Source organism: Sprattus sprattus, assembly GCF_963457725.1.
Source record: "Sprattus sprattus genome assembly, chromosome: 3".
Taxonomy (NCBI): Eukaryota; Metazoa; Chordata; class Actinopteri; order Clupeiformes; family Clupeidae; genus Sprattus; species Sprattus sprattus.
Genome location: NC_137922.1, coordinates 35945820 through 35972062, shown reverse-complemented (window position 1 = coordinate 35972062; position 26243 = coordinate 35945820). Strand labels below are relative to the sequence as shown.

The window sequence follows — 26243 nt, the reverse complement described above, 5'->3', positions numbered from 1 at the left end:
CTTGACAAGCAGCTCCTGCTGACTCTCACACGGAGCTTGGTGAAACTGCCTGACTGGTGACGCCTAGGATCCCCTCACGCAGGCCCTTCACCAGAACAAACCAATGCAATTAAGCAGTGTTGATAGAGTCGGACGGTAGGGGGGTTGCCGTTACAGTGTTAAGCATATTGAGACCACAGCAACGTAATATTTATGCTTTTATAGGTAATGTTTTGAAGCCCTGTAGCAATCTGTATCCTATTTTTCACTTGACAAGCGACAGCCTATTAATGAAGACTGTTTTGAATAGGTGCCAGGCCTGCTCTGAAACCGTCCCTGGGTAGTGACTTTTGATGCTCTCAGACCTCAAGGCTGTCCCCATGATGAAGGAGCACGATCTGTTTCATTCGTGCGTTTCTGCAGCGGCGGCTCTTGTTGTCTGACCTGACATTGGAAGTGTTACACAAGGCCAACCTTTGTTTGATTTCCCCAACACAGCTCACACCCCTCCATGCCTGTCTCGTGCATCCTTCAGGAGATTTAGGAAGAGTGTTGAAGGATTTTGTGGAATCAATAAAGGTCTCCAGAAAGGCCAAAGATGGTGGGGTGAAGTGACATAACATGCTGTTTTGCATTTTCCTGTCCAAAAAAACTTGATGTCTTCCTCTTCTATTGTCCATTGCTGTACTTGCCTACAGTGTGATCAGTAAGACTCTGGCAAACATTTTCTCTAGTACATTTATGAGTTTCCTTTGTTCTCTATGATGCTGCCGATACCTCAAAACTGCACTGCAAAGATCCTCTTTCTTTTCACGGGGCACTACACCAAAACCCACTTCAGGCAAACTCACTCATTCACTCACTCTTTAGAAACCTCAGCCTGCAGACCCTTCAGTTCAGGTCTTCTCCAACATATGCTCATTTCATTTTCAGTTCATGTAACCTACTTATAGGCATCAAATGGACCACAGCATGTCTGATGTTTCTGACATAAAACTATACAGTGGGGTCGCTCCTGCCTTAAGCATCCTCATTATTTCAGTAGCGGAAGCTCAAACAGAAGTGAGGCGTGTGATGATACAGATTCCCTTTTGCTCCTGATTCGACCAAAGACTCACTTCAGTTCTCTCTGATTTTATTCTCTTCAAAAGGACCCTGTAAGCATCGTGCATTTTCAAAGTGTAACTGTGACCTTCAAGGTTTTCACATGGAGTTATATGTGCATTTCAGTTTGTGAGTGTACTTTGCTACAGCAAGGGTATATCACACACACACACACACCACAGTGAGTGTACTTTGCTACAGCAAGGGTATATATCACACACACACACACACACACACACACACACACACACACACACACACACCTAACAAGAACAGTGACTCCAACTATGTCTTTTCAAACAATACTGTGTTGTTGGAGTGCCTTGCAATAAGGCTGCAGATGGCAGTTAAGGCAACACAATGTTTGTTTGTGTGTGTGTGTGCGTGTGTGTGTGTGTATGTGTGTGTCTGTGTGTCTGTGTGTGTTTGTGTGTTTCTGTGTTTTGGGAGATGCAAGTGTTTCTTTCAAAAGAGTAAAGCTGCACTCGGTGAAGGAGTGTGTTGCGTCAACAATGGGGACGCTTGACCAAAGGTGTGTAAAAATAGGTGCAGAATAACACATTATGGATCTTTTCATGCAGTATAGAGGCATGTTCTGGGGCAGATAATGGGGTACAGAATGCCCTTAAAGGCAAAAGAAACTCCCCCCCGTTGGTGGATATTGTCATGGTACAACTAAAAGTCCTGATCTCCAAGGCAACAAGGTCAAGCACCATGATGAGGAAAATCACTGTGTGAATGGCCATGGCAAAAGACTTTCAATTCAGGTTCAGCTGTTGTTGCATTCTGGGTCATATCCTAAACCATATGCAGAGGCTGTGCGTGGTGTGAACTGCAGGCTGAAGCTGCTTAGGATACATGTGTATGTGTGATTATGAATATGTACTGAGAATGTGTGCTTGTGTGGGTGGACCTGTGTGTGTGTGGTGCTGTGTATGGAGTATGTGAATTATGTACAATAGATGTGCATGGAGGTGTGACTGTCCGTGCGTGTGTGTGTGTGTTTGGGTAGTGCGTGTGTCTCTGTGTGTGTGACAGTAGTGTTCGTGCGTATGTGCGTGTGTGTGTGCGTGTGTGTGTGCGCGCGTGTGTGTGTGCGTGCGTGCGTGTGTAGTGTGCGTGTGTTTGCGTGCGTGCGTGTGTAGTGTGCGTGTTTGTGCATGCGTGTGTGTATGCACTCACCTCCTTCATTGCCCTCAACAATGGAGTAGATGATTGTCTGGTTGATGGCTGCAGCCAGTATGACCCCCACCACCTTCCCTATGGGGGCTTTCTCACTCACGGGAGGAAACCTGGCAGGGACAAAAAGAACAAGGAGAGAAAGTCAAACCAAAAATAAAGTCTCAGCATACTGTCTTACAATTGGTGTTGACACAATTTTAATTCAGCACAATCACTCTGTAGTTTGAAGGATATTTTTGGGCTTCATAAAGACCAACTCAAAGAGAAAGTTAATGGTGTGGATACTGTGTCACACTTGATATAACTGTGTTACTCTTACTTTGTAAATAAACTATTGCAAACCCGTACACTACAGTACAGTGGAGCAGATTCAGCAACAATGAGTCAAAGCATGTTCATACTTGGCCTGTGCATATGCTAGCATAGGGACACGAGTTGGGTGCTATTACACAGATCATTAATTTGTTAGATATATTTCACTTTATGTCACAATTCCAACACAATTTAGGAGGAGATGTAAGCACTTTTGCAGAACAGAATATCTGCCGTGACGACCTGAGGCAGGGAGACAAAAACAGACAGTGTAAAGTTGGGCTTGGAGCATGTGTGCAAATCCTGCTTCCCCATGCTGCTGGTGCAAACAGCAACACTGACGAGCACGGGAGCAAACATAAATAATGGACAAAACTGCTTAAGGAGAACATTCAGGAGTTCTTGTATGATGACCTTTTCCTAGAGAGCAAGAGGAATCTCTCTCCCGCATGTAGAGACTCTGGCTGAGACGAACCTCAGCACCCCGTGCAGTGGACACTCCAACATGGAGGATTCCTCCAGCCTCATACCCTGCCATACTGCTTACACACACACTTCTGGCTCAAACAACTACACTGACTGATGCAAAGACCACACAGAGAGCTATGCAGTGGCAATGGCAGAGAGGAAACTGTTTGCATTGCTATTGCATAAGGGTCAGTCCAAGAAGTCCTTTTCCTCCGGTATGAGAGGAACTCCCCACCCTCCCTTCCATGCTGAGATTGAGGTGTTAAGCGTCAACACCACCTGAGCAGTGGGTATATGTAACACTGAGCGGTAAGGAGCTGGACGTGGGTCTAATATCCCGAGATGCGGAGAAGGTCAGCACCGTTCTTTATAAACGCCTTTTATCACGACACAGCCCAGCAAAATGATAGAGTCAACGGGAGGTTCTGGCAGGAGACACAACACGAGGCTGCCAAATGGCAATTCAGCCCACTTTTTTCCACGTTTGGCACCGACATTGAACATCAATACGAGGGGGGTTTGGAGATGATTTTATTAGGAGAAATTTAAGAAAAAACAGTCATCTAATCTGGAGTCTCTGGTTAACCTGTTTTGCGTCGACTACAGGCCTGTAATAAAAATGACGAGATAACCGAAACAATGGCCTTGAGGAAAAAGGCAGATAGTTACAATCTGATGCCTGCAGTGCATGCAGAGACTGGGCATAGAGCCTCTGTGAGACGGTGCTCTCAACCACTGACGGTGTAGTTCCAAGTACCATGGCCGCAACCTTTATTGTCTCCATGATTCTGTATGAGATTGGGTGTAGCACTAGGTGAAGGGTGGAGCAATGGTGCTGAATGACCACGTGTTTGCGGCGTGTGTCATATTGCCTGCTTGTAGATTGAATTTAAGGGCAAATCGTTGCTGCTTCTGACTTTGTTGTGGTTGAGTGGGGAGGCGGCACAATGCATAGAGGCAGGGAGGGAAAAATCAAGGACACAGGACAACAAAATCCAATACTGAGCTGAATCAAAAGAGGTCAGAGGTCAACTTCACAGGATGTTACGCATCTCAGGAAGAAAAAATAAATCACACACACATCATGCACATACTGTATGTACAACCACACACAAACACTCACTGTATGTGATGTAGCATGGATCTAAAACAACTTTAATTAATTGACACGGTGTATGTCTTATACAAGTTTGTGCTGTTACAAGACATACTGCTTTTACATTTAGATGTACAGTGTGTCTGTGTGTGTGTGTATGTGTGTCAGTGTGTGTGTGTGGGTTAAAATGCTACTGTGCTGGTTGACTCACTTCAGGTTTTGGCTATGCAAAAGGAGGTGGTGAAAAATAGGGAGGCTGGAACGTGTTTTTCTTCTGCTCACACTGGTAATCTCCCCTCGAAGCACACACACACACACACACACACACACACACACACACACACACACACACACACACACACACACACACACACACACACACACACACACACACACACACACACACACACACACACACACACTAAATGTCCCTCCTAAAACTCGCCCACTCTCATGGCTGGCACAAGTTGACGAACTGTGCATTTGCAGATAAGACTCCTAACGCAAACACTCTTGGTAACACGCACACACACATGCCCATGCACACACACACACACCCACACACACAGAGTGAGTGTGCTTGCGCCGTGAGCATAGGGCGTCTAATGAGGTCCATTGAGCCCTGAGCTCGGCACCGTCATCGGCTCCCTCAATTTCAGGACCCTGGCCAGCTCCACGGCAACATTAATCTGAGGCTCAGGGAGGAAGAGAAAGAGAGAGAGGCCCAGTGCTGCCTCCTCATCAGGGTACGGATGATGGGAAGGGCAATCTTAAACAAGACCGGATCCTGCTCCTGAACAACATTTATGGAACTAAAATAACAGCTTCAACATCATTTTGGTGGTACTCTGACTTGTAATACGGAGAATGGCATTTATGCCACTGCCATGACACGCCTGGTGTGCCTGGTATTGCACTGTAAATTGCAATGTAAATTTGGGGTACAGGGCGCAAGACAAAACCAGAATCTGCTCAGGCAAGACTTTTTTGTGACTTAAGATTGTCATGCCAGAAAGAACAAAACAAAATGCCATGGCTGACACAAGACCTTATCCTACCCATCTGTAACCTTGAGGTGACCCCCAAATGTGTGGCATGCATTAGCAACCCATATATCATGAATCTGAGCTGATCAGGAGAAGCAACATTGCGCTGTTAAACTTGTTGGAGACACCATTATGCAAAAAATATATAACTAAACATGACTGCGAACACAGGACCTATCCTGGACACAGTTCAGTTATTTCAGAGGGAAATGTGTTCGGTTAAAAGGATGGTAAAAGGAAACGAGATATTTGAAAATTGTATATCAAAACTGGAAGAGCCTCAACTCAGGCTAATAAAACAATAGGGGTATCATGACATTCAATCTCAGTTCCAGCAGCATCGTCTGAAAAAGCAACATGACTTGGCTGACATCATTTCGAGACACCAGGCCAAGCAAATGTCGTGACAACAGCACCACATCTGTCAGCTAGAATATAAAACACGGCAGCAAATAATCAAATCAAAGTGTTCCAGCAGGAGATATAGGACAACGCCAACAACAACAAAACAACTCCTCAGGAGGTGGGGCTCGGCACTGCTTGAAATTCTCCTCTTTTAATGAACCAAACCAGGAACAGGGCCAAAGCTTTCTCCCGAGCAGCTTGAGGCATCTTAACACCGTCTAAGCTGACAAAACAATATCATACCCCACAGAGTGGAGTATATCTTCATATATACTTATATATGTTGGGCATATTATTGACAGGGCCACTGTTGTGAAGCTGTCAGACGTTGACGCCGGAGAGGGTAAGGTCGAACGCCAGCTGGCACCGGCATGAGTTTTGATTAAATGTCTGTGCTGCCCTTTCAGGTGGTTTGCTTACAGTAATTGCCAAAAAAAACAGCGTGCTAATTCACCACGACCAAAACCTAATGAGACCTCGGTTTCCGTCCGCAACACATTACAAGGTAATCCTGTGATTCCGGAGGGAGTGGAGATAACATGGTAAACGGAAATTAATTTTGAAATGATATATATGCTTTTGATATCCAACATTTGTGTGTTAATGGTGAGTTTGTGGGGGTGTGTGCTTGTGTGTGTCTGTCTCTCTTTGGGTGTGCGTGTATATGAGTGTGCATATGTGTGTATGTGTGTGTGCTTATGCCTTTTGTGTCTCAGTGGGTAGAGTGGCACACATACTTGGCCACAGTTTTTTTTTTCTAGGAACCACCACACAGACTGCTTGCTTCTTATTCGTTTTTTCCTCCCCAGACTGTGCTAAAAGCCTTTTGGAATGTTTTAAAGGTTTTGCTTGCGGATTACGAGCTGACCTTTTCAAACTGTTTGGGATCACTACCGCTGCCAACCAGGTACCACACTGAGCGTGTCCTTCGCAAACAAGAGAGAAAGGTCAACAAGTACGCTCCTGAACCCAAGAGGTGGGGGGGCGTCTGCAGACACAGACACACACACACAAATACATACACACACACACACTCACACACACACAAACAGTCTCACACGCACACGCACTCACACACACACAAAAGCTCACACAGTCACACACACACACACACACACACACAAACGCAAACAGCACCATACACACACAAAACAAAACTACACACACATTTCTCCGTCTGCAGGAGGGCATGACAGAGCGTGTCATGCATTATGTATGCATTGAAGAGCGATAATGTAAGGTATCGGCTGAGCTGTTCTGAATCGGAGTTTGGATCTAACAAACAAGGACCTGATTCTCCCTGGGCATTAGGGCTGTGATGAAGAGTGGATTGGGTAATTGGTCTCTTCTTTCTTTCTTTTACTCGTAGGAATGACTACTGGATCAACTGAGGGCAAAGCAATGAAACACATACCTAACCTGATAGTGGACAAAGCCACTGAAAACTCATCTAATTAGAACACTAGCACACAGTAGCAAAGTCCTTTATTTTACCAGAAAGTTAATGCAATGGCAAAGGCATAATTTCACCGGAAATGGGTGTTTTTAAGGTATTAAAGCATATCAGGCATATTTCTAAATGATTACAGCATGATAAGTTACAGTAATGGCAACACACTGTGAACAATGAGAGGGGGAGGACATACGTCAAAGCTAATAACATGACCAGAAAACATGAAAGAAAATCATAAAAAAATCCTCTAGCTCATGATAGACGATCTGGCTCGCTCCTGTTTCTCCCTCTGATGTTTCCCCCCCCATTCCCATCAATCTCAGACGGGGGGGGGGGGGGGGGGGTGGCTACTACCCAGATTAGCAAGATATAAGCGCTACATTATTTAAGGCAACATCAATATTTCACAGTGAGAATGCCACTGGGCCCAAACGTCAGTGCAAAGCAACAGAGGAAGCAGCCCCGATCAGCAGCAAGGGCTTGATTGAGACGTTGGACACGCCACAGAGAAGCCCCAGAGAGGGGAATGGAGGCCGTGGAGGCCGTGGAGGCGCAGGGTTGGATCTGCTGGGGTCTCATCAGGCTTCTGGCTGGGAGTTTTATCGTTAGTCTGGGATTGGGGTGGGAGAGGGGGGCATGAAGAGAGAGAGAGAGAGAGAGAGAGAGAGAGAGAGAGAGGATATGTGCCGGGATAATCACTCTTTCTTACATCAAAAGTCTGCGCACTGAGCCTTGTGGCCAGGGTCGACCGTTTGGCAGCAAAACAAAGCAGCGCCTCAGACAACAGCTGACTGCTCCGGCTGAGATCTGGCCCGGTGGCGGGCTGACCCAAGCCGAGCTGCTATATGGAGAGCTGCGGGGGCCCTCTGGGAAGGCCGTCTGGCTGATGGAGTCCAGACTAATTAGAGACGTGGAGAAGCGCAAAGGCTCCGCAATCCCCCCTGACGTCTGCGCTACTGAGCACCGCCAATTCCTGCCAGGAAAACTCTTTTGCATGAAGATCTCGAGGGGGAACACAAGTAAGTGAGACCCTAGATCTTTGGTGTGCACTGCAGACATCCTATAAGTTGGATCATCAATAAGGTTATTTTATTTTCTTCTTGTGAAGTGCCTTGATTCATTGGAAGGGGTAACCTTAAAAGCACTCATATATTTCTTGGGAGAAAAAAAAAAGTGATTTCTTTTTAGAAGAATAAGCGTCTGGGCGCTTGTTACGACTGCTTTTTTAACATGGCTGTTAATATTTGATGGCCTTTGTGAGTCACTGGGCTGTGAGAGCTCCATATTTTATAAGACTTCATCAAACTCCTATGCAACCTGGTATTTGAGTGCTACAGCCAGTGGTTCCTGGGGTAAAACGGATGCCGTAAGAGGTGTATGAGTGCCCAAATATTTCACTTCTAACAGATCCAGCCAGCTGCTCAACCACAGTATTTCTTTAAAACCTCTCTGAGCTGAAACTTTCAAAGCATGGTAATGACTGGCAGAACAGCAATTAAACACCTTGTGCTAACATAACTAGCCACTGCATACTGCAAATAGTCACGTTCCTATTAACTTAAGACTTCACAGGTGGTGTAACACCTGTAACATGCTAATCACGTTACTATTAACTTAAGTTTTCACAGGTGGTGTAACACCTGTAACATGCTAATCACGTTCCTATTAACTTAAGACTTCACAGGTGGTGTAACACCTGTAACATGCTAATCACGTTCCTATTAACTTAAGACTTCACAGGTGGTGTAACACCTGTAACATGCTAATCACGTTCCTAATAACTTAAGACTTCACAGGTGGTGTAACATCCTGGGAATGACACAACTGTACCAGGCAACATTTAAGAAGCCATGATAGATGTCAATCTTTTCTACGACTAATTTGTAACTAAGGTGGGCCATTCATACCACAGTTAGAGATACCTGTCGGCCCTATCCATTTAAAAAGAATGCATGCTGTGTGCTGTTAGTTAGAAATTAGTTTCTGAAACAAGGATTCCAACTACCGTTGTCTCTGTCAAGTGTTAAGTATGTTCCATTAGTCCTGTAAACAGCAGTTTGTTGGCCTTGCTCACCTGTCCGACATCTTAATTCTCTTCTGACAACGGCTTTCATCTCCTTATCTGATATGGTGTGGGTGGGTGGAGGTGTGGAGGAGCCATGTTTAAAGGCTTTAATAAGCAATGATATGCTAATGGACTGTTTGTTTTCCTGACCCCCTGCTGTGGACTCAGTAACTGCTGGGGGCGACGCATATTAATCCAGCAGGTGGCTCTACAGAACCCAACGAAGGGGGTCCCAGTCATCTAATTACAGCGCAAGGTGTGTGTGAGAGAGAGAGATATTGTGTGTGTGTGTACGTGTTTTGTCTGTATGTGTGTGTGTACGTATTTGAGAGAGATTGGTAGAGATGTGTCTTTCAATGTGAGAGTGAGTAAGAGTTTGTGTGTGTGTGTGTGTGTGTGTGTGTGTGTGCGTGTTTGTGTGTGTGTGCGGGTGCGTGGGTGTGTGTGTGTGTGTGTGTGTGTGTGTGAGTGCCAGGGAGGGCCAGGGGAACAGGAGTGGGATCCTGTTGGGAGGCTAATTAGGCCTGACCATTGGGGAGGCATTACAGCATGACGGATGGCATTTAAACAATGTGTCCGGCTCACGCTACACAAGCTAAGAGTGGCATTGCAAGAGCAACACAACAAAAAAATGACAACACCAAAACGAAGCGCATGCCCTCACTGCTCAAGTGGCGGCCACTCTGGATAAGTGCTGGAGGGCTCTGGGACATGACGGTGCTGGGGCAGCATGAGAGACTCTCCTTCAGAGTGGGATTTTAGAGCAGACTTTTCCCCTGGTGATATACTTTTGAGGGTTTGCTGCTGCTGCTGCATGCAGCCTGGCATGATAATGTGGCATCTAATCGCTGGCCTTGGAAAGGAAAAGACCCGGATGACTCTTGAGAGTGTGGCTGTCTAGGGAAGTATCTCTTTTAGGAGAGAGAGATATAGTGGATTTGAGTGTGTGTGGCAGTAAAACAAAGAGTTAATGAGAGAGTGGGCGGTTGAGTAAACAATGTACAGTATATATACGGACAGGGGCATTGATTCAGTGCTTCCGGTAAGATCTTGCATCATGAGACAGTTCAGTGTTGACCTCAGCATAAGGCAAGCGAGTGCAGAGAGTGGAGGGGGAAATGGGAAAAGAAGGGGTGGCACTGAGAGGAGGGGTCACATTAGCAGACCAAATAGCACAGTACACACACACACACATAAACACACACAGACACATACACACACACGCACACGCACACGCAAGTGAACGCGCACGAGCACACACACACACACACACACACCTCTAAAAATCAACCAGAAAAAATCAGGCAGCAACAAGGGGTCCTTTTGGGCCACCTGTTGTGCAATCATCACCCTTACTCTTCTGTAACTATTTTGACCAACTCTCAAATCATCCGATTATTACTTGCATGAGTCACTGGCAACTTCATGAAGTTGGAATTAATGGGATTGGCCGAAAATCATGGTACTGCTGCATATCAGGGGCCGTATTCACAAAGAATCTTAGGGCTAAAAGTAGCTCATAAGTGGCGAATTTAGGAGAAACTCCTAAAAATAATGGGCGTGTCAGTCTTAAATTTAGGACTCCTATTTTTTTTTACTAAGAGCAATTCACAAAATATTTTATCCCTAAAAGTAGCACCTAAGTCTAGGACAGCTTAAAACTCCTCATGAGGACTCCTAAGTCACTAAGACCTATTCACAAAAAGTCTTAAAATGGCTGAAGCCAGACGTAACGTGTTGGAGACAATGAACGACTCTGAATTGTTGAGAAGATATCGTTTAAACCGTGAAGGCATCAACATTTTACTAGAATTAGTGCGGGATGCAATCACGTCTCCAACTATCCGAAACAACCCAATCAGTCCGGAAGTTAAATGTTTGATAACATTACGATTTTTGCCGATTTTTGGCGTTTGCAGGAATGCCCAGTGTCGTGGGTGCCATCGATGGAACACATATTAAAATAATTGCTCCATCCAGAGATGAGGACGTCTTTGTAAACCGCAAAAAGGTACATTCAATTAATACACAGATAGTGTTTGATCCAAATTTCACAATCATGGATATTGTTGCGAAGTGGCCTGGATCTACTCACGATTCGCGCATTTTAATGGAGAGCGCGGTCTGCGCCAGCTTTTTGAGCGGCACCATGTACCTACTTGATGCCACTTGTTGGGTGACAGTGGCCATCCATGCAAGACATGGCTTTTGACACCCTTCCTCAATCCACAACCGGGAGCACAGTTGAACTACAACATGCAAGTATACGCATGAGGCCTATTTTGGTGACACAATACCTGTAGCCGCGACGGCTCTTTTAAAGTCCACTCCGCAATCTCCATCCTACATTGTGACTGGAGCGCATACCACCGCTTCTCGCAGTCATCGACAGAGCGACACACGGCAGGGAATGAAGCATTTATGTTAAGACATATGTCCTCCCATGCCTCACGCATAGTTTGCAGGGTGCTTTAATTATTACTTCTTTGATTTCATGCAATTTCCGTGTTTTTTTCGGCAATTTCTCTTTCTCTTAACGTGCAAAGCGTCATTCTCGTTGGATGCACAAACTTGTCATCATGCGTGTGCATTCTGCTAAGTGCACTGTCCATAACTATTTAATATGACTTCATTTGAAGCCTAGGTTATTCTCTTATTTTCTGTTTATTTAGTGGGATCGTTAGGGGGATGTTAGGACTGAGTTTTTAATGAGAGAGCCTGTCAACAACCAATCACCGTCCTCACCCCTTCTAAACTCGTGCATGAGAAGCGACGTCATCCATAGCAACGGAGTTTTTATCTTAAGCTTAGGAGTTGGTATTATCCTTAGTATGAGTAGGTCTCAGAGCCGTTGTGAATCACTTTTAAGAAATTACTCCTACGTAAAAGGTTTTAGCGCGAGTTAGGAGCACTCCTAGTGGTAAGATAAAAGGCTTTGTGAATACGGCCCCAGGTATATAAGGGAAGGTGCTTTAGTTTGTTAACAATGCTGTTGTATATCAGGTATAAGGAAATGTGCTTTAGATTGTTAACAATTATCTTTATCTTTTCAGAGAATCTCCGAGAACCAATTTGAAGAGGAAAAAGAACAAGGGAAAGAAATTGCAGGCCAACCATAAACAGGAGTCCTGATAATTGTTTTTCTTCCCAGGTTCAACCTTGACACACAGTTACCAAAACACAAAGAAAGATTCAAATTACTAGTCAAATTTCATCGATGGGCAATGCGGTTGGCAACACACAAAGCAAGCAACGCACAACCTCAGGCCAATTTAACACCTTGGCAAAATCGATTTTGCTGATTTCATAACATGTGCAAGATCATAAACACAAACATGGGTGGGTCTGTGCAGTGATTGGGTGTGTCCGTGGACAGATGTGGGAGCTCCATGTATAAATTAACTTGAAATCAACACTGTTTCCGTGAAAGCACAGACGACCAACTCTCATTTAAAGTCAACCTCTGTAATGTTACTCTTAATGTTAAAAAGCACCACAACTACATATATACAGTCGTATGCAAAAGTTTAGGCACCCCTCTAAGGCTGCATGATAATTTACTCTGTCTTCACCAAAAAAGATCACAGTGGTCAAATATTTATTTTGTAGTTATCACTGAGTGCTAGGGTGTTTTCCAGACAAAGATATTTAGTGTAGCAGTATTTATTGGTGTGAAATTAAATCAAATGTGAAAAATAGGCTGTGCAAAAGTTTGGGCACCCTCATAATTTTGTTGATTTGAATACCTGTACCTACTCAATGCTGATAAAATGCAACACAGAATTAGTCTGGATAGCTCGTCAAGCCTTCAATTCCATAGAAAGGTGCATCCAACCATTAGAAAAGGTATTTAAGGTAGCCAATTGCAAGTTGTGCTTCTCTTTGATTCTCCTCTGAACAGTGGCAACATGGGGGCATCAAAACAGCCATCAAATGATCTGAAAACAAAGATTGTTTAGCAGTTTTGTTTAGGGGAAGGCTACAAAAAGTTATCCTGGAGGTTTCAGCTATCAGTTTCCACTGTGATGAATTTTATTATGAAGTGGAAGGCAACAGGCACAGTTCTTGCTAAGGCTAGAAGTGGCAGGCTAAGAAAAATAACAAAGAGGCAAAGGCGAATAATGGTCAGAATGGTCAAGAATAACCCTCAGACCACCTCCAAAGATCTGCAAGGTCATCTTGCTGCAGATGGTGTCACTGTGCATTGCTCAACCATTCAGCGCACATTGCACAGAAAACAGCTGTATGGGAGAGCCTTTTCCGCACACACGCCACAAACAAGCTCGCTTGAGGTTTGCCAAACTACATTTGAACAAGCCAGGCTCATTTTGGAACAAAGATAGAGATATTTGGTCACAACAAGAGGCATTATGCATGGAGGCAAATTAATACAGCATTCCTAGAAAAACACTTGCTGCCCACAGTAAAATTAGGTGGGGGGTCCATCATGCTGTGGACTGTGTGGGTAGTACAGGGACTGGAAATCTATTTAAAGTTGATGGTCGCATGGATTCAACTCAGTACCAGCAAATTCTTGACAATAATGTTCAAGAATCTGTAACCAGGCTGAAGTTACGGCGGAGTTGGGTGTTCCAGCAGGACAATAACACGAAACATTGCTCCAAATCCACTAAGCCATTTATGCAGAGGGACAACTACAATGTTCTAGAATGGCCATGACTTGAATATAATTGAAAATACATGGGATGTCTTGAAGCAGGCTGTCCACGCTAGGCACCCATCAAACCTTACAGAGCTGGAGCTGTATTGTAAGAAAGAGTGGTCCAAAATACCTTCATCCAGAATCCAAACACTCATCAGAGGCTATAAGAAGCGTCTAGAGGCTGTTGTTTTGGCAAAAGGAGGCTCCAGTAAATATTATTGTGATTTTTCTGTTGGGGTGCCCAAATTTATGCACCTGTCTAATTCTGTTATTATACATTTGGCATATTCTCTGTTTATCTAATTTACCTTATTTCACTTCTAAAATATCACTGTGTCCATGTAGTATTATATATGTGACAAAGAAGTTCCTGATCCAAACGCCCAACAATTTATAAATGAAAGTAATAAAGATTATCAGGGGTGCCTAAACTTTTGCATACGACTGTATATTTCCATGCAGTTGTATATTATTTATAAAATGAATCGTCGATTAACTGAAACAGATGCTCATAAGCATTTCTGTCACTCTAAAGCCCTGTCGGTATGGGTGAATAACGTCGCAATATAGCTCCATCAATTCGAGGGCATATTCTCTGTCTCGCCTTCACGTCATTCTAAAAATGGCCAACCGATGTCAAAAAGTCTCACTTATGTGTGTGAGAAGAGTGAGTCAAAAATGCTGCAACTTTTCTCCGGTCCACGGGTCATGAAACACATTTTTAGCAAGGTGCATGGTAGGTATAGGGAGAGGCTGCTGATTATACGTATCTGCCCTCTTACCTGGAAAAACACCACAGATGTGTGAGTCATCAAGTACATCCTGTTGCGCCTCCAGCCTAAAGGCATATCTGTGTGAATCAAAAAGGCTTTGATTCCCTCAATGTTCAAAGGATCTGTAGCGCATATGGTAAGGTGACTCATGTGTTGGCTAGCACTTTTTCAGATGCATGAACGGGTCAGGAGGCACGTTACAAAATAGCCCTCAGAAAGTCAGTGCCTCCTTCGTGGCATTTTGTGTTTTACACTATTTTGGTATGGACAGTGGATAGCAAAACATGTCAGAGGCACTGACAAGAAGATGAGATCTGGGCAAACCACACATTTTATCCAGAGAGAGGATTTGATTTAAATGAATTTCTTCTTCTGCCTCTTGGCGGTCCCAAACATTGATTTCATGTCGGACAGATCTCCTGCACAAGAACCTCCGTCTCCTGTTGTGTAAAACGCAAGTTTGTTTCACGACTGGAAATGTGTGGTTTATTCCATTGTAGAACAATTACTGAGATCTGCGTGAACGTTACTAACGCAATGATCATTGTGGAATTATGGCCTATTCTCACTACCCGGTTACTGCAGTGCTCATTGCCCTATGAAATTAGGACTTCATGACATAACGTCAACAGCAACATAAACACATTCAAAGCATCTTCTTTAAAAGGAAAAACATAAATGCTGGAAATGGTTGGACTTTTGTCTGCACCGTACACAAAATCAACTTCTGTCATGTTTACTGATGTAGCGAGGAGATGAGCAGGGAAATGGAAGAGTGAGACGGCAAACAGAACATAAACATCAGCGGAAAATACAAAGTGTGATTACGGTACGCCAACGTCTCCCATGGCAGGGCTGGCCAGATTTAGTGAGAGCATCTTCAGTTAAACGGAGCTTTCTACCAAAGCAGCTTGGGCAGAAACAGCACAGGAAAGCAGATTTTTTTTTTGCGATAGTCTTGAGGGAGGGGAAGCATAAGTATGAATGAATGGATGGATGAACGAACAAACAAACAAATGAATGCTCTTTTGTTCACAGAGGCCTGTTTGGACACATCCAAAGTGTCTCTCAAATGCTGCAAGGGACTCATCTAATCACAGTGTGGACGATGGACGATATGATGGCTGCCATTCTGCACCAGCTCGCTCATGCAGAGGCTGGCTGTGTGGATCTGAGCCGCCCTGTGACCACTTCACAAAGCTCTCCATCAGCAGACTCTAATCTGCATACCAGCTCTCATCTGGATCAGCAGGAACTTTTATCACCCTCGTTAACTTCCTTATCGCTTATCTTGCGAGCCCTCTCTGTTCGTCTGTCGCGGAAAAGCCTGTGCTTTGAACAGCCCATCAGGCGTGTTGGCTATCTGAGTTTTTATTTTTTTGTTTTGTTTTGTTTTGTTATTCAGCATGGAAAGATGACCTTTCTACAGCAACCGCCGACTCCGTAGTTACGGTTGCCATGTGAGCATGTCTGGCAGGCAAAGAGAGGGAAATGAGGAGATGAAGAGCAGACTGAAGTCCAGTTGCTCCCCAACCTCAAACACAGAGTTTGGAAACTGCCCTTTCCAAATAGTGCGACTTCTACTGACAATTCTTCAGTGACTGAACAACCTGTTGCAACTTCAGATTATGCGGAGGTTAATTAAATCTTGTGTATCCTACATTACCTTAACTAGTGGCCCTCTACCCTTGGGTTTGTGACATTCTACAGGTCTTCAAACAGGAAGCTGAAATATATCCCTTTGAGAATGATGTTGCCTTCAGTATGACACCATGGGAGAATCAAAGATGAAGTCAGTGTAACTGCTGAAAGTTTTCACTTGGCCCCTCACAGCACTCAAAACCTTAGGATATCATTAAGAAGCTGAGCTGATGTTGATCTATGATCTACGACACCTTCAAAGCTGCTCTTGTTATAAACAGTTTAGTGTCTTTGCAATCACACAATACGACCTGCGATGCTTATGATAATTCTACCCCTGAGCGCCATGTGTGCAGATCCTTCCTTGAATCGACTGATGCAAAACATGCTCGATACGGGACTCATTTTCAAAACGTAATTATTGTTGTATCTCCATTAACATGGAGCTTGTGGCTGCCACTTTTATGTGGCGGAGAGATAACTAACTTTTGAAGTGTTTCTTTCAACCTCTGAAGGCCCCTATTTGAAGTGGCAACACAATACAAAGTGAGGAAGTGGGGTGTTTGTAATGCACCTTATCGAGTATTCACCTGCTGAGATGCCTGATTGTTCACAGAACAACCCAAATCAAAATCAAACTGCAAAAAGATAAAAAAGAAACAGAAGTTGGATGAAATAGTTTCCCCCCAGCTTTTTCCTTTCAATTAATGGCACTTAGAGAGCCGGCACTAGTGAATCAGTGCTTATTCATAGACCAAGCTGTTAGAAATAGATTGATTACCCCCAGTGTCGAATACATTAAACATGTACGTAATTTAATAAAAGTGATGGAATTGATTCAGAGACGGAGAGCTCTCTGCCCTTTGAGAAAAATAATATTGTGCTGTACAGTACATTTGTGAATGCACATAAAGTGGCTCCCAGCTAGAATACATATTCATGAACTTTTAATAAAAAGAAACTGCAAGAGCCTCGGCTGACAGTTTCATGTAGCCAAAGTCCTCAGTGAATATATATTCTTCCTCTCATTGCCACTCTGAAAACTAGGGACGCTTTTAATCCTTGACAAGAGCTTCTGCAAAAAAAAAGAAAAACCACATCCTCCACCCAACAAACCGTGTACACTTCTAAATCTGCGCCCCACTGGTGCCAACCGTGGCAAACCAAAATAAACAAACAAATACACTCATAAGATCCAGACGCTATTTCCACTGTCACTGTGCCTCACGCTAAAAACCCATTTCACTAGCCGCCACCTCAAACATCAAGCCCACTTCCTGGTAAGAACTCCCACTTTACCAATCTCATCCAGCTGTTCGACATCTCTTCAAACAGTCCAGTGCATCCTAAGGGGTTTAACAAAATCATACTTTGAGCCGTTGGCTTAAGAGAACATGTGGGGAGTGAGGGAGGGGGGGTCATTTTTTACCTGTATTCCTCCTGGGTGAAGATTGGTATTACAGAGGGTTGAAGGACGGTGATTTCCACTAGGGTCTTATTGAGCTTGGCCGGCTCCCCACCGTCATAGGCAATAACCACCAGCTATACGGAGACAGAGAGAGAGGGACATAGGGGAGAGAAATCAATGGGACGACCGCGTCAGGCACAGATGTGAAAAGACCATTCAGAGAGCGAGAAGGGAAAGAAAACATAGAAACACCCACGCTGGGGATACAGGCACGCACTTACACACACACACACACACACACACACACACACACACACACACACACACACACACACACACACACACACACACACACACACACACACACACACACACACACACACAAACATATACAGACTTACACACATACAAACAAAGGCATTAGAGGTTCTCGTTGTGCTTTGCTTTGTGACTGTGTGAGTAATCACAACATGTCAGAGAGGGTATTGATCCTTGCTTTGCTCTTGCTTTGAGAGAGCCGGCAAGACACCACGAACACACAAAAACACACACACACACACACACACGGACGGACGACCTTTAAGAGTGTGTGTGTCTGTGTCTTTATGTATTTGTGTACAGTACTGTGCACAAGTTTCAGGCACTTTAGTTGCTTCACTAAACATTTGTGAAAACAAAGATAGTTTTTTTTAGAAAAAAACATTCCCATGAGTTTCCCCTCGGCATTTATATGTCGTTAAAGAAAGGATACATCATGATAACAAATGAACAGACAACCTTGCAGATTGAAAAACTAAAGGCCATCTGCTCAGAACTGACCAAAAACAGCTATTTTCAAGTGCCTTAGCATCATAAGATGATAAGATTACTGCCAAAGTTAGGAATTTTTATAAACATGTATTTTACATTTACATAAAGTTCCAGTACAATTCGCAATATTACCAATTATAACCATAATTAAATGTTGATAACACCCACATAACCATGCAGATAACCCATAACATGTTCATAACAATATCTGTGCTCTGTATGGAGATTTTCAACATCTCTGGTGGGCACCTGGGCTAAAATCCTTTAGTAGATCTTCATGCAAAATACAGTGCATTTATCCACCCTGTGACAAGTGGAAACACTTCACTATTGGGATTACATAAAGAGACAGAAAGAATCAAGACAGTCTAAATCCACCAAAGAACTGTGCCAAGTTCTCCGAAATGCTTGAAACATCCTGCCTCACAAGTACCTTAAATTATGTTTTGATAAGTAAAAACCATTCAAGTCATTATTTTTTGCGGAGGCTAAAAAAAGAAAGCTCTCTTTTGATCAGTCATTTCAACCAACGTGAAGAAAATAATCACGGAGTAATCCCATAAACAAACAGCTGGCTAGTGCTTGCAATGCACACCTGGCCTTTATGTTCGCTATTTAAGCCAGCGCATGCTTCAACAGCTGCAACAAATAGCCGAGCAGGCTTCATACCCAACTGTATATAGACCGCTGTGGTCCATAAATTATAACCATGAATAAAAACATTAAAAAACATCTCCCCCCAGATTGTCTTCACAGAGAAAGGGAGAACATGAAAGGAAGAATGATCAAGAAAATGAGAAAGAAAGAGCAAGAGTAAGCGATAGAGAGACTGACAAAACAGTAATCATGTGTGCTCACCTTTACTTACCTGCACATCTCTCATTTTTAATATATGAGGTGTGGTATTAAATAATGATGTTATATTTAATAATAATGTAATTAATTTGTAATGAAGAAAACATATACTCATAAAACTCATATACTCGTATTACCAGTCACCACATTTAATCGGCACACCTCCTATATAGATATATGCATGCACAGAGAAAGGGAGAAAATTAAATGATGAATGGTAAAGGGAGTGAGTAAGAGAGAGCGTGATAGAGAGCCTGACAGAAGAATGCTTAGTCCACTCACGCTGAACTTGGCATTGGGCTCCTCGTTGAGGTTGACCTTGGTGACCACGTGGCCTGTGTCCTCCTCCACGCCGAAGAGGCTGTTGCTGTAGGGAAACTGCTCCGTGTCCACCTGGTAGCGCACCCTGCCGTCAGGGGTGGTCTGGAGGGAGGGGAGGAAACCACACAAACAGCATTAGCAGTTAGAAGACCCACATCATCTAATTCTACACAAGCAGCACTCGTTCCTGGACAGTTATTGCACCACACAATTAGCACTGTCATTACATCTTCCACAGACACTTTCTCCGACCGGCCAGTCCACCTAGTAGCGCCCCCTACTGTCAAGGGTGTCTTGTTGGGAGAGTAAACCACATGCACCCTCCTCAGCATTATCAGACACACAACATCAGCCTCAGTCATATATGCCCACACAACCAGCACTATTACACAAATACCCCAACATTATCAGACATACTGTACATCTGACTGTTATAACACCAACACAACCAGCACTATTAGGTCAATGCCCCAGCATTATCAGACATAAATCTGACCCACGGAACCAGGATTATTAGATCAATGCCTCTAGACTGTAATTACACCAACACAACTAGCATTTTTAGATCAATGCCCCAGGACTGTCATTTTAACAACAACGTCCTTCAACAATGCATAACAAGCACTGCGTCCTCTGATGACCACGTGATAACACAACTAACCCTCCCATACCTTCTGTATGTCCTGCAACTGTCGATCCTCCAAGCAGTATTATTAGAACTACATCCTCCGGCTGCCATTCAGTCACATTTCTCATTAGACACAGTAAGCAAACGGGTTGAGCATCATTTTGTGGGGGACAACTCTCAGTCATAACTTTTACTGTAAAGTTCAAATCATAATCCCCCCCCCCCCTAAAGCTTATACACAGGTTGTACAAGTGTTGTACAACCATATACGGTACCTGCTTCTATAAGTGGATAACTCTGACTGTCTGACACCTTAAAAAGGTAGCACTGCAGCACTATCGTGGACACTGTTCACCTGACTATTTTAGGTCAGAGGACAGTATCCATTAGACATGTCCGAGCCATGAGTCAGTCACTGAGGTATTTCTGCCATTCACCAGAGGCCCATTACTGCTGGCAGCAGAGAGCAAGGCTGTTGGCTAAGTGGGTTAATGGTCTGGCATGTTTTCGTATGAAATTAAACACTCCACAGTATTTGGTAAACTGCAAAAAAGGAAGCTCTCAAATCTTTCAATCCATGAGAGTGTATCTTCCCCTTGATGATGCGTTATAAATCCCTGTTTAGGGAGACATTGTTGTTGGTGACTCCCAAACAGGTGCTTTAACGGTCTCCTGCTCTCCTCCCTGTCACCTTTCATCATCTTTTCAACCACCCTCTCCCCCACTCCCCCCGTATGTCGTCACCTCCCCCCCACGTCACTGTGTTGGCGCATCCGATAAAACAATTTTCTGTCTGATTGCCAGGACTCGTACGCCAGCAGATGTCGAGCGTGGCCCCGTCTCTGCATGCCAATGGACCTGCCGCACACCATTTGCTTTTTCACGTCCCCTGACCTCTCCAGGAGCCCTGCTTCTGTTCGCTTTACTGTCGTGTGGCATATTGAGGTGCTAATGTGTGGTGCTGGCAAGCAGACGAGCAAAGATCCTGCTGTGTGTGTGTGTGTGTGTGTGTGTGTGCAGTATGTGAGAATTCTGGAGGGTATGTGTTTAAGTGTACACACGTGTCTTATATGTGAATGTGTATGTGTGCAGTATGTGAGAATTCTAGAGTGTGTATGTGTGGGTGTGCATATGTAGGGTGTGTGTGAATGAGTGTGCATGTGCGAGATGTGTGTGTGTGTAAAACGTGTATGTGTGTTCGTTCTCTCAGTCTGTGTGTGTGTGTGTGTGTGTGTGTGCAGAAGTGAGAAATGCCGCCCCGCAGAAAGACTGAGCCGTCAGGGACACAGCTCAAACACATCCATCCGCTGTGACGCAGGAACAGGAGTGTCACAGCAAACAGGCCCCCTCACAACAACCAGTGATAGGAGGGAGAGAGAGAGAGAGAGAGAAAGATATAGAGAGAGAGGGAGAGAGAGAGGGGAAGAGAGGGAGAGAGAGAGGAAGTAGGAAAGAAAGAGAAAGCTGGGGAGAGAGAATGAGAGTAACAGAGACGATGGAGAGAGAGCACTAAAGGGATTGAGAGCACAAACAAAAGCTAGAAAGCACATCCTATTTCAGAGTTGCAGTCTTTTTCAAATGAAATGAGTGAACGCTCACACCAGTAAACCAGTAGTATGATGCATATTCACATCTTCACAGAGTCACAAGTAGAAGAGAAGGCCACCACTCACAAAATCAGCAGTCATTCATTTATCGGCAGCAATGCTCCATGATATAATCAATGTGTCTTGGCATCATGGAATGTTTCACTCAACGTGACCTTCAAAGGGCAATGCACTTTCAGGCTCTTCATATTGAACTTTTGCATGTTTGCACACAAGCTTGTTGCTCACATCAGGATAGATGATGTGCGTATGTGAGTATGTGCCAGTGTGCGCATATGCATATGTGTGTTAGAGATGCGCGGTTGGCGGTTGCACCCGCGGACTCCGCGGTTAAACCGCGGATCGGGCGGGTGACGTGACAAAAAATAATATTTTAATTAAATTCGGGCGGGTGGCGGTTTACCCAACGAAATTCAAAATATATACACATTGTTAAATGTCGTTACCTACATCCAAGCACATTTTGAAATAATCAAATTTTCATCAGGCAGTAAATTGGCCTTGTTCCGTGTATGCATACAAAGCAAACAAAGGAAGCAAAAAAGTTTAAATTAAGTGACGATCCCTATCATGTCGCGTCTCTTTGCAACGCCGCAAACCTGCAAGCTATGAGTCAGCTGTCAGTATTGGAAGAAGCCTTAACGTGTCGTAGATGAAACTGCCTGGGTTATTTTGTTTCGTTAGGCTATTAGGTATATTTTAAAACAGCCAGTCATTGTAGCCTACCACTCGTGGAATAAGGAATTTCAAAGAGATGATGGAGTGATTTTACTCAGAAGTGACATTGGCCATTGGCAGCGTGAGATGAACAAGTTAAACTTCTAGCTCAGTAACATCACCAGCTAAGAAAGAAGGTAAGAAAAATAGTCGGAAAACTTTGATTTGCAAGGCAAGCAGGCAAGTGTTGGGGTTGTTACAGTATAAAGCCTACAATGCGGTGAAATTTCGGAATTAATAGACTCGGCGTTTCCTTCTAAACTAAAAACAGTAGGCTATATTACCATATTAAAATGGTGTACCAAATTGCGTTTTATTACAATGATAAAAAAGTGTAGGCTTACTAGCCTATGGTAAGGTCAGGTTTGCCGATGTGCTTGGCTATTTTAAAGTTTCTCCCTGTGCATCGATCGGAGACAGACGTTACTTCACTGATAATATTCTGGGGATAGGCTACAACATAGCCAATAGGCTTTCATACTAGGGGCTTTATCCTTTAAATATCTTTGCGGCATTGGATCAGTCTCCTTTCAAGAACTTTCTAGCCTCGCGTCACAGCGCCTATACCTAAAAACAACAGGCGGATGGCGGGCGGGTGCGGTTTTGAAAATTGGTCAAAAAAATTGGTGCGGATGGATAGCGGACGGATCATGCGTTTTGTGATGCGGTTGCGGATGAAATAATAGCCCATCCGCGCATCTCTAATGTGTGTGTGTGTATGTGTGTGTGTGTGAGTGTGTGTGTGTGTGTGTGTGTGTGTGTGTGTGTGTGTGTGTGTGTGTGTGTGTGAGTGTGTGTGTGTTAAGGCTACGTGTGTCTGTCTGTCTGTATGTGTGTGTGTGTGTGTGTGTGTGTGTGTGCATGAGTGTGTGTGTGTGCGTGCATGTACATGAGTGTGTGTGTGTGTGTGTGTGTTAAAAATAAGTCCTTAAGCACTACAAGACCACAAATGGCAGGGTGAAGTGGCAGCTGACAGCTGTGAAGTGATGGAGCAGGGAGGACTGAAGCATTTTGACACACGCGGCCAGAGCGAGATCGCCCACAACATGGAGACAGCGACCAAGCAAGACTCACGTCCCTTTCTCTGAAAAGATGAGGAACGACCAGTTACGACCTCAGGAAGGAAGTCACTGCCTGCTTCAGAAACACACTCAAGTATTAGTCCTCAACTCAGTATGTCCAATAAGTGCCCCTTAATGTTGGTCTTGTGGGTTGTGATGGAATATGAATCCTTGACACATATCAGACCCAATCCCAGTCAGGGGCAACGCTAATTAGTGAGAAACATTAAAGCTGCACATGATGAAACGAATGCCACTGGGGCCAGTGAAGTACACAGCCAGTGGATGCTTAAACTATGTAAACATCCGCTGTTCAAACAGGTGTTCCCCTGCTTCAGTGCTTTCAACAAGCATCCTTAGAGATTCAAATATGTTTCACCTTTGAACCCCAAACACATTATTGTGTTGTAAACACAGAAAAACCTAAGTAGTGTCTTAGCAGGTGTATCAGATCATTGAAACCTGCCACTTTAAATGGTTTGTTTGGACATGAAGCAAGTGTTCTCTCTGCCACCTAGCACTGAGAAACAGTATCTTTCCTCACCCAGTAGCCATACTGTCCTAGCAGCATTTCCATCAATAGCACATCACCTAAGCCACTCCTCGTGGCACACTGACAGCCTGACAACACCTAAGAAGCTGTCCTTAATTGCTTGATTTCGAGACTAGCTTCTCAACAAAACACTGAACAGTAGAGATGCTGGCTACAGGTCGGCTAATTATGCTGTGCAGCACTTCAACCTACTTCTGAAAGCAGACATGTAAGTAGGGTCACTTTAACGGCATGAGCTTGTAGACAGCAACATGCACTTATATGCAGTGAGGCTGCGATTAGCGTTCTGTGCCGTCTGCTTGGGTGTAAGCAGTTAGTTGGCTCTGAGGATGTACTCAAAGGAGAGAAGTAGGAGGTGTTTCTGTTGCAGTTGACACTCTCTTGCACTGATCGTAGAGCAGACAATGTTTGTTACTGCCAGGCGCACACAAGAGTCAGTTCTTTCGCCAAGGCAGAAGGTAGTATGTCACAGAGACATATGCAGGCAGGCAGTCACGCACACACACACACACACCACACACCACACACACAGAGACACACACAGAGAGAGGCACACAGAGGGGTCTAGGTGGAGCTGGGAAAAGCCAGGTAGGATGGGAGTGTCTGACTGCTCTACCATCTGTTGCAGGTGGGTGATGGACAGGGGTCACATTCAAACCTACAGTGACATGACACACACACACACACACACTCTCTTTCTCTTGCTCCATCTCTCACACACACTCACTCAAATATCCCTCAATTGCTGCCTATTTCTCTCTTTCTCACACACACACTCAATCTCTCTGTGTTACCCTCAGTCTGTCACACAAACACACACACACACACAACCACAAACACACATTAATGGGACGCACGATTAAATTCTCCCACGACATAAGCCACTAATCTGGTGAACAAATCAGACATATTAAAAAGAGAACGTGCTCCCCTCTGGGATGGGTTTTTGTTTAGCTACTCCGTCGCACGGCTTGTTTGTTAGGCTGCGTTAATTGTCCCATCACGTGGAAGACATTATTAAGGAAAATTACAGAGGTAATTTAACTCCTCATACCAGAAGCTTGGCGAGGTGTTATTGCCTAGCAGCCATTACCAGTGACAGATTTTTCTTATGCACAGAAACACCTTGGGAATGAAACAAGTCAGACGTTCACACATAAACTTGCCAATTCACTCATTTGTTTTGGACAGATAACACATTACTAGAACACGAATGAAGAACGCTGTTAAACATTAAACATCATTAATAAAAAATTATCTCACTTGACGGTAACATTGTAGTTGGTTAAGATAAGAGTTTTTGTGTGCGTAATCACCTGCACCAGCATACGATGCCTACAGCATTGATTGCATTCAGACAAATCTGTCAACCCCTTGAAATCACATCAACATGTACAGTGTAAACCTTAATAAAGCAATGCAGCCTGTCTTATTTCAGGGTCCCTGTACAGTACTGTCCAGTTCCTTTCAGAGTTTTCTCCAATTGGCTACACTCACTAATGATTGCTGTCATAACACCACCTTGACCTTTGAGGACAGGTGGGGCGCATGAATGAAGGGAAAGTGACCTCCAATAGGGTGCCTGAGGGTCTCTTAAGAGGAGTGATATGCACTTGAGGAGTGAGTCCAGGGGAGATGGTAGAGTGAGATGAGGGGAATACAAGCAGGTGAATGTCTGTTTTTTTTAGCCAAACACTCACTCATTTAAATGTTACAGGTTGAGAAGGCAAGCTGAGATTGGGGTGGTGAGTGTGTGTGTGTGTGTGTGTGTGTGTGTGTGTGTGTGTGTGTGTGTGTGTGTGTGCCTGTTGCTGGGGAGTTGCTGTGCCGTCAGTCAAAATTTAAGTAGCCCTCTGTAGCTTCCCATTCAAATGCATGAAACGGTATAATGGATCTCTGACAAGGCCTCTTGTAGTTGACTTGTACCTTTTCTTGATTTCAGGTCACTGATACTGAATATAGACCTCATAGGAGATCCCACAGCAAAGCTGACCAACCCCAGCGAAAAAATGTATAATGATTTTTGAAATGTATTTGGTCGTAAATGTAATAGACCAACAAATGTCAACATTACACTCATATTGACATTAATATGG

The 26243-nt window shown here is 44.1% G+C and overlaps 1 protein-coding gene across 1 annotated transcript in view; it reads right to left on the bottom strand.

Annotated features, from left to right (window-relative positions):
• pcdh15b (protocadherin-related 15b) overlaps nt 1-26243 on the bottom strand; it is a gene marked incomplete at both ends in the record, with an annotated part of 193723 nt that overhangs the window by 49857 nt on the left and 117623 nt on the right. The window contains 3 exons of the mRNA XM_080835675.1: nt 2266-2375; nt 17617-17729; nt 19543-19683. Of these exons, the coding sequence (XP_080691801.1) occupies nt 2266-2375; nt 17617-17729; nt 19543-19683 (364 nt within the window). The remainder of the gene's footprint in view (nt 1-2265; nt 2376-17616; nt 17730-19542; nt 19684-26243) is intronic.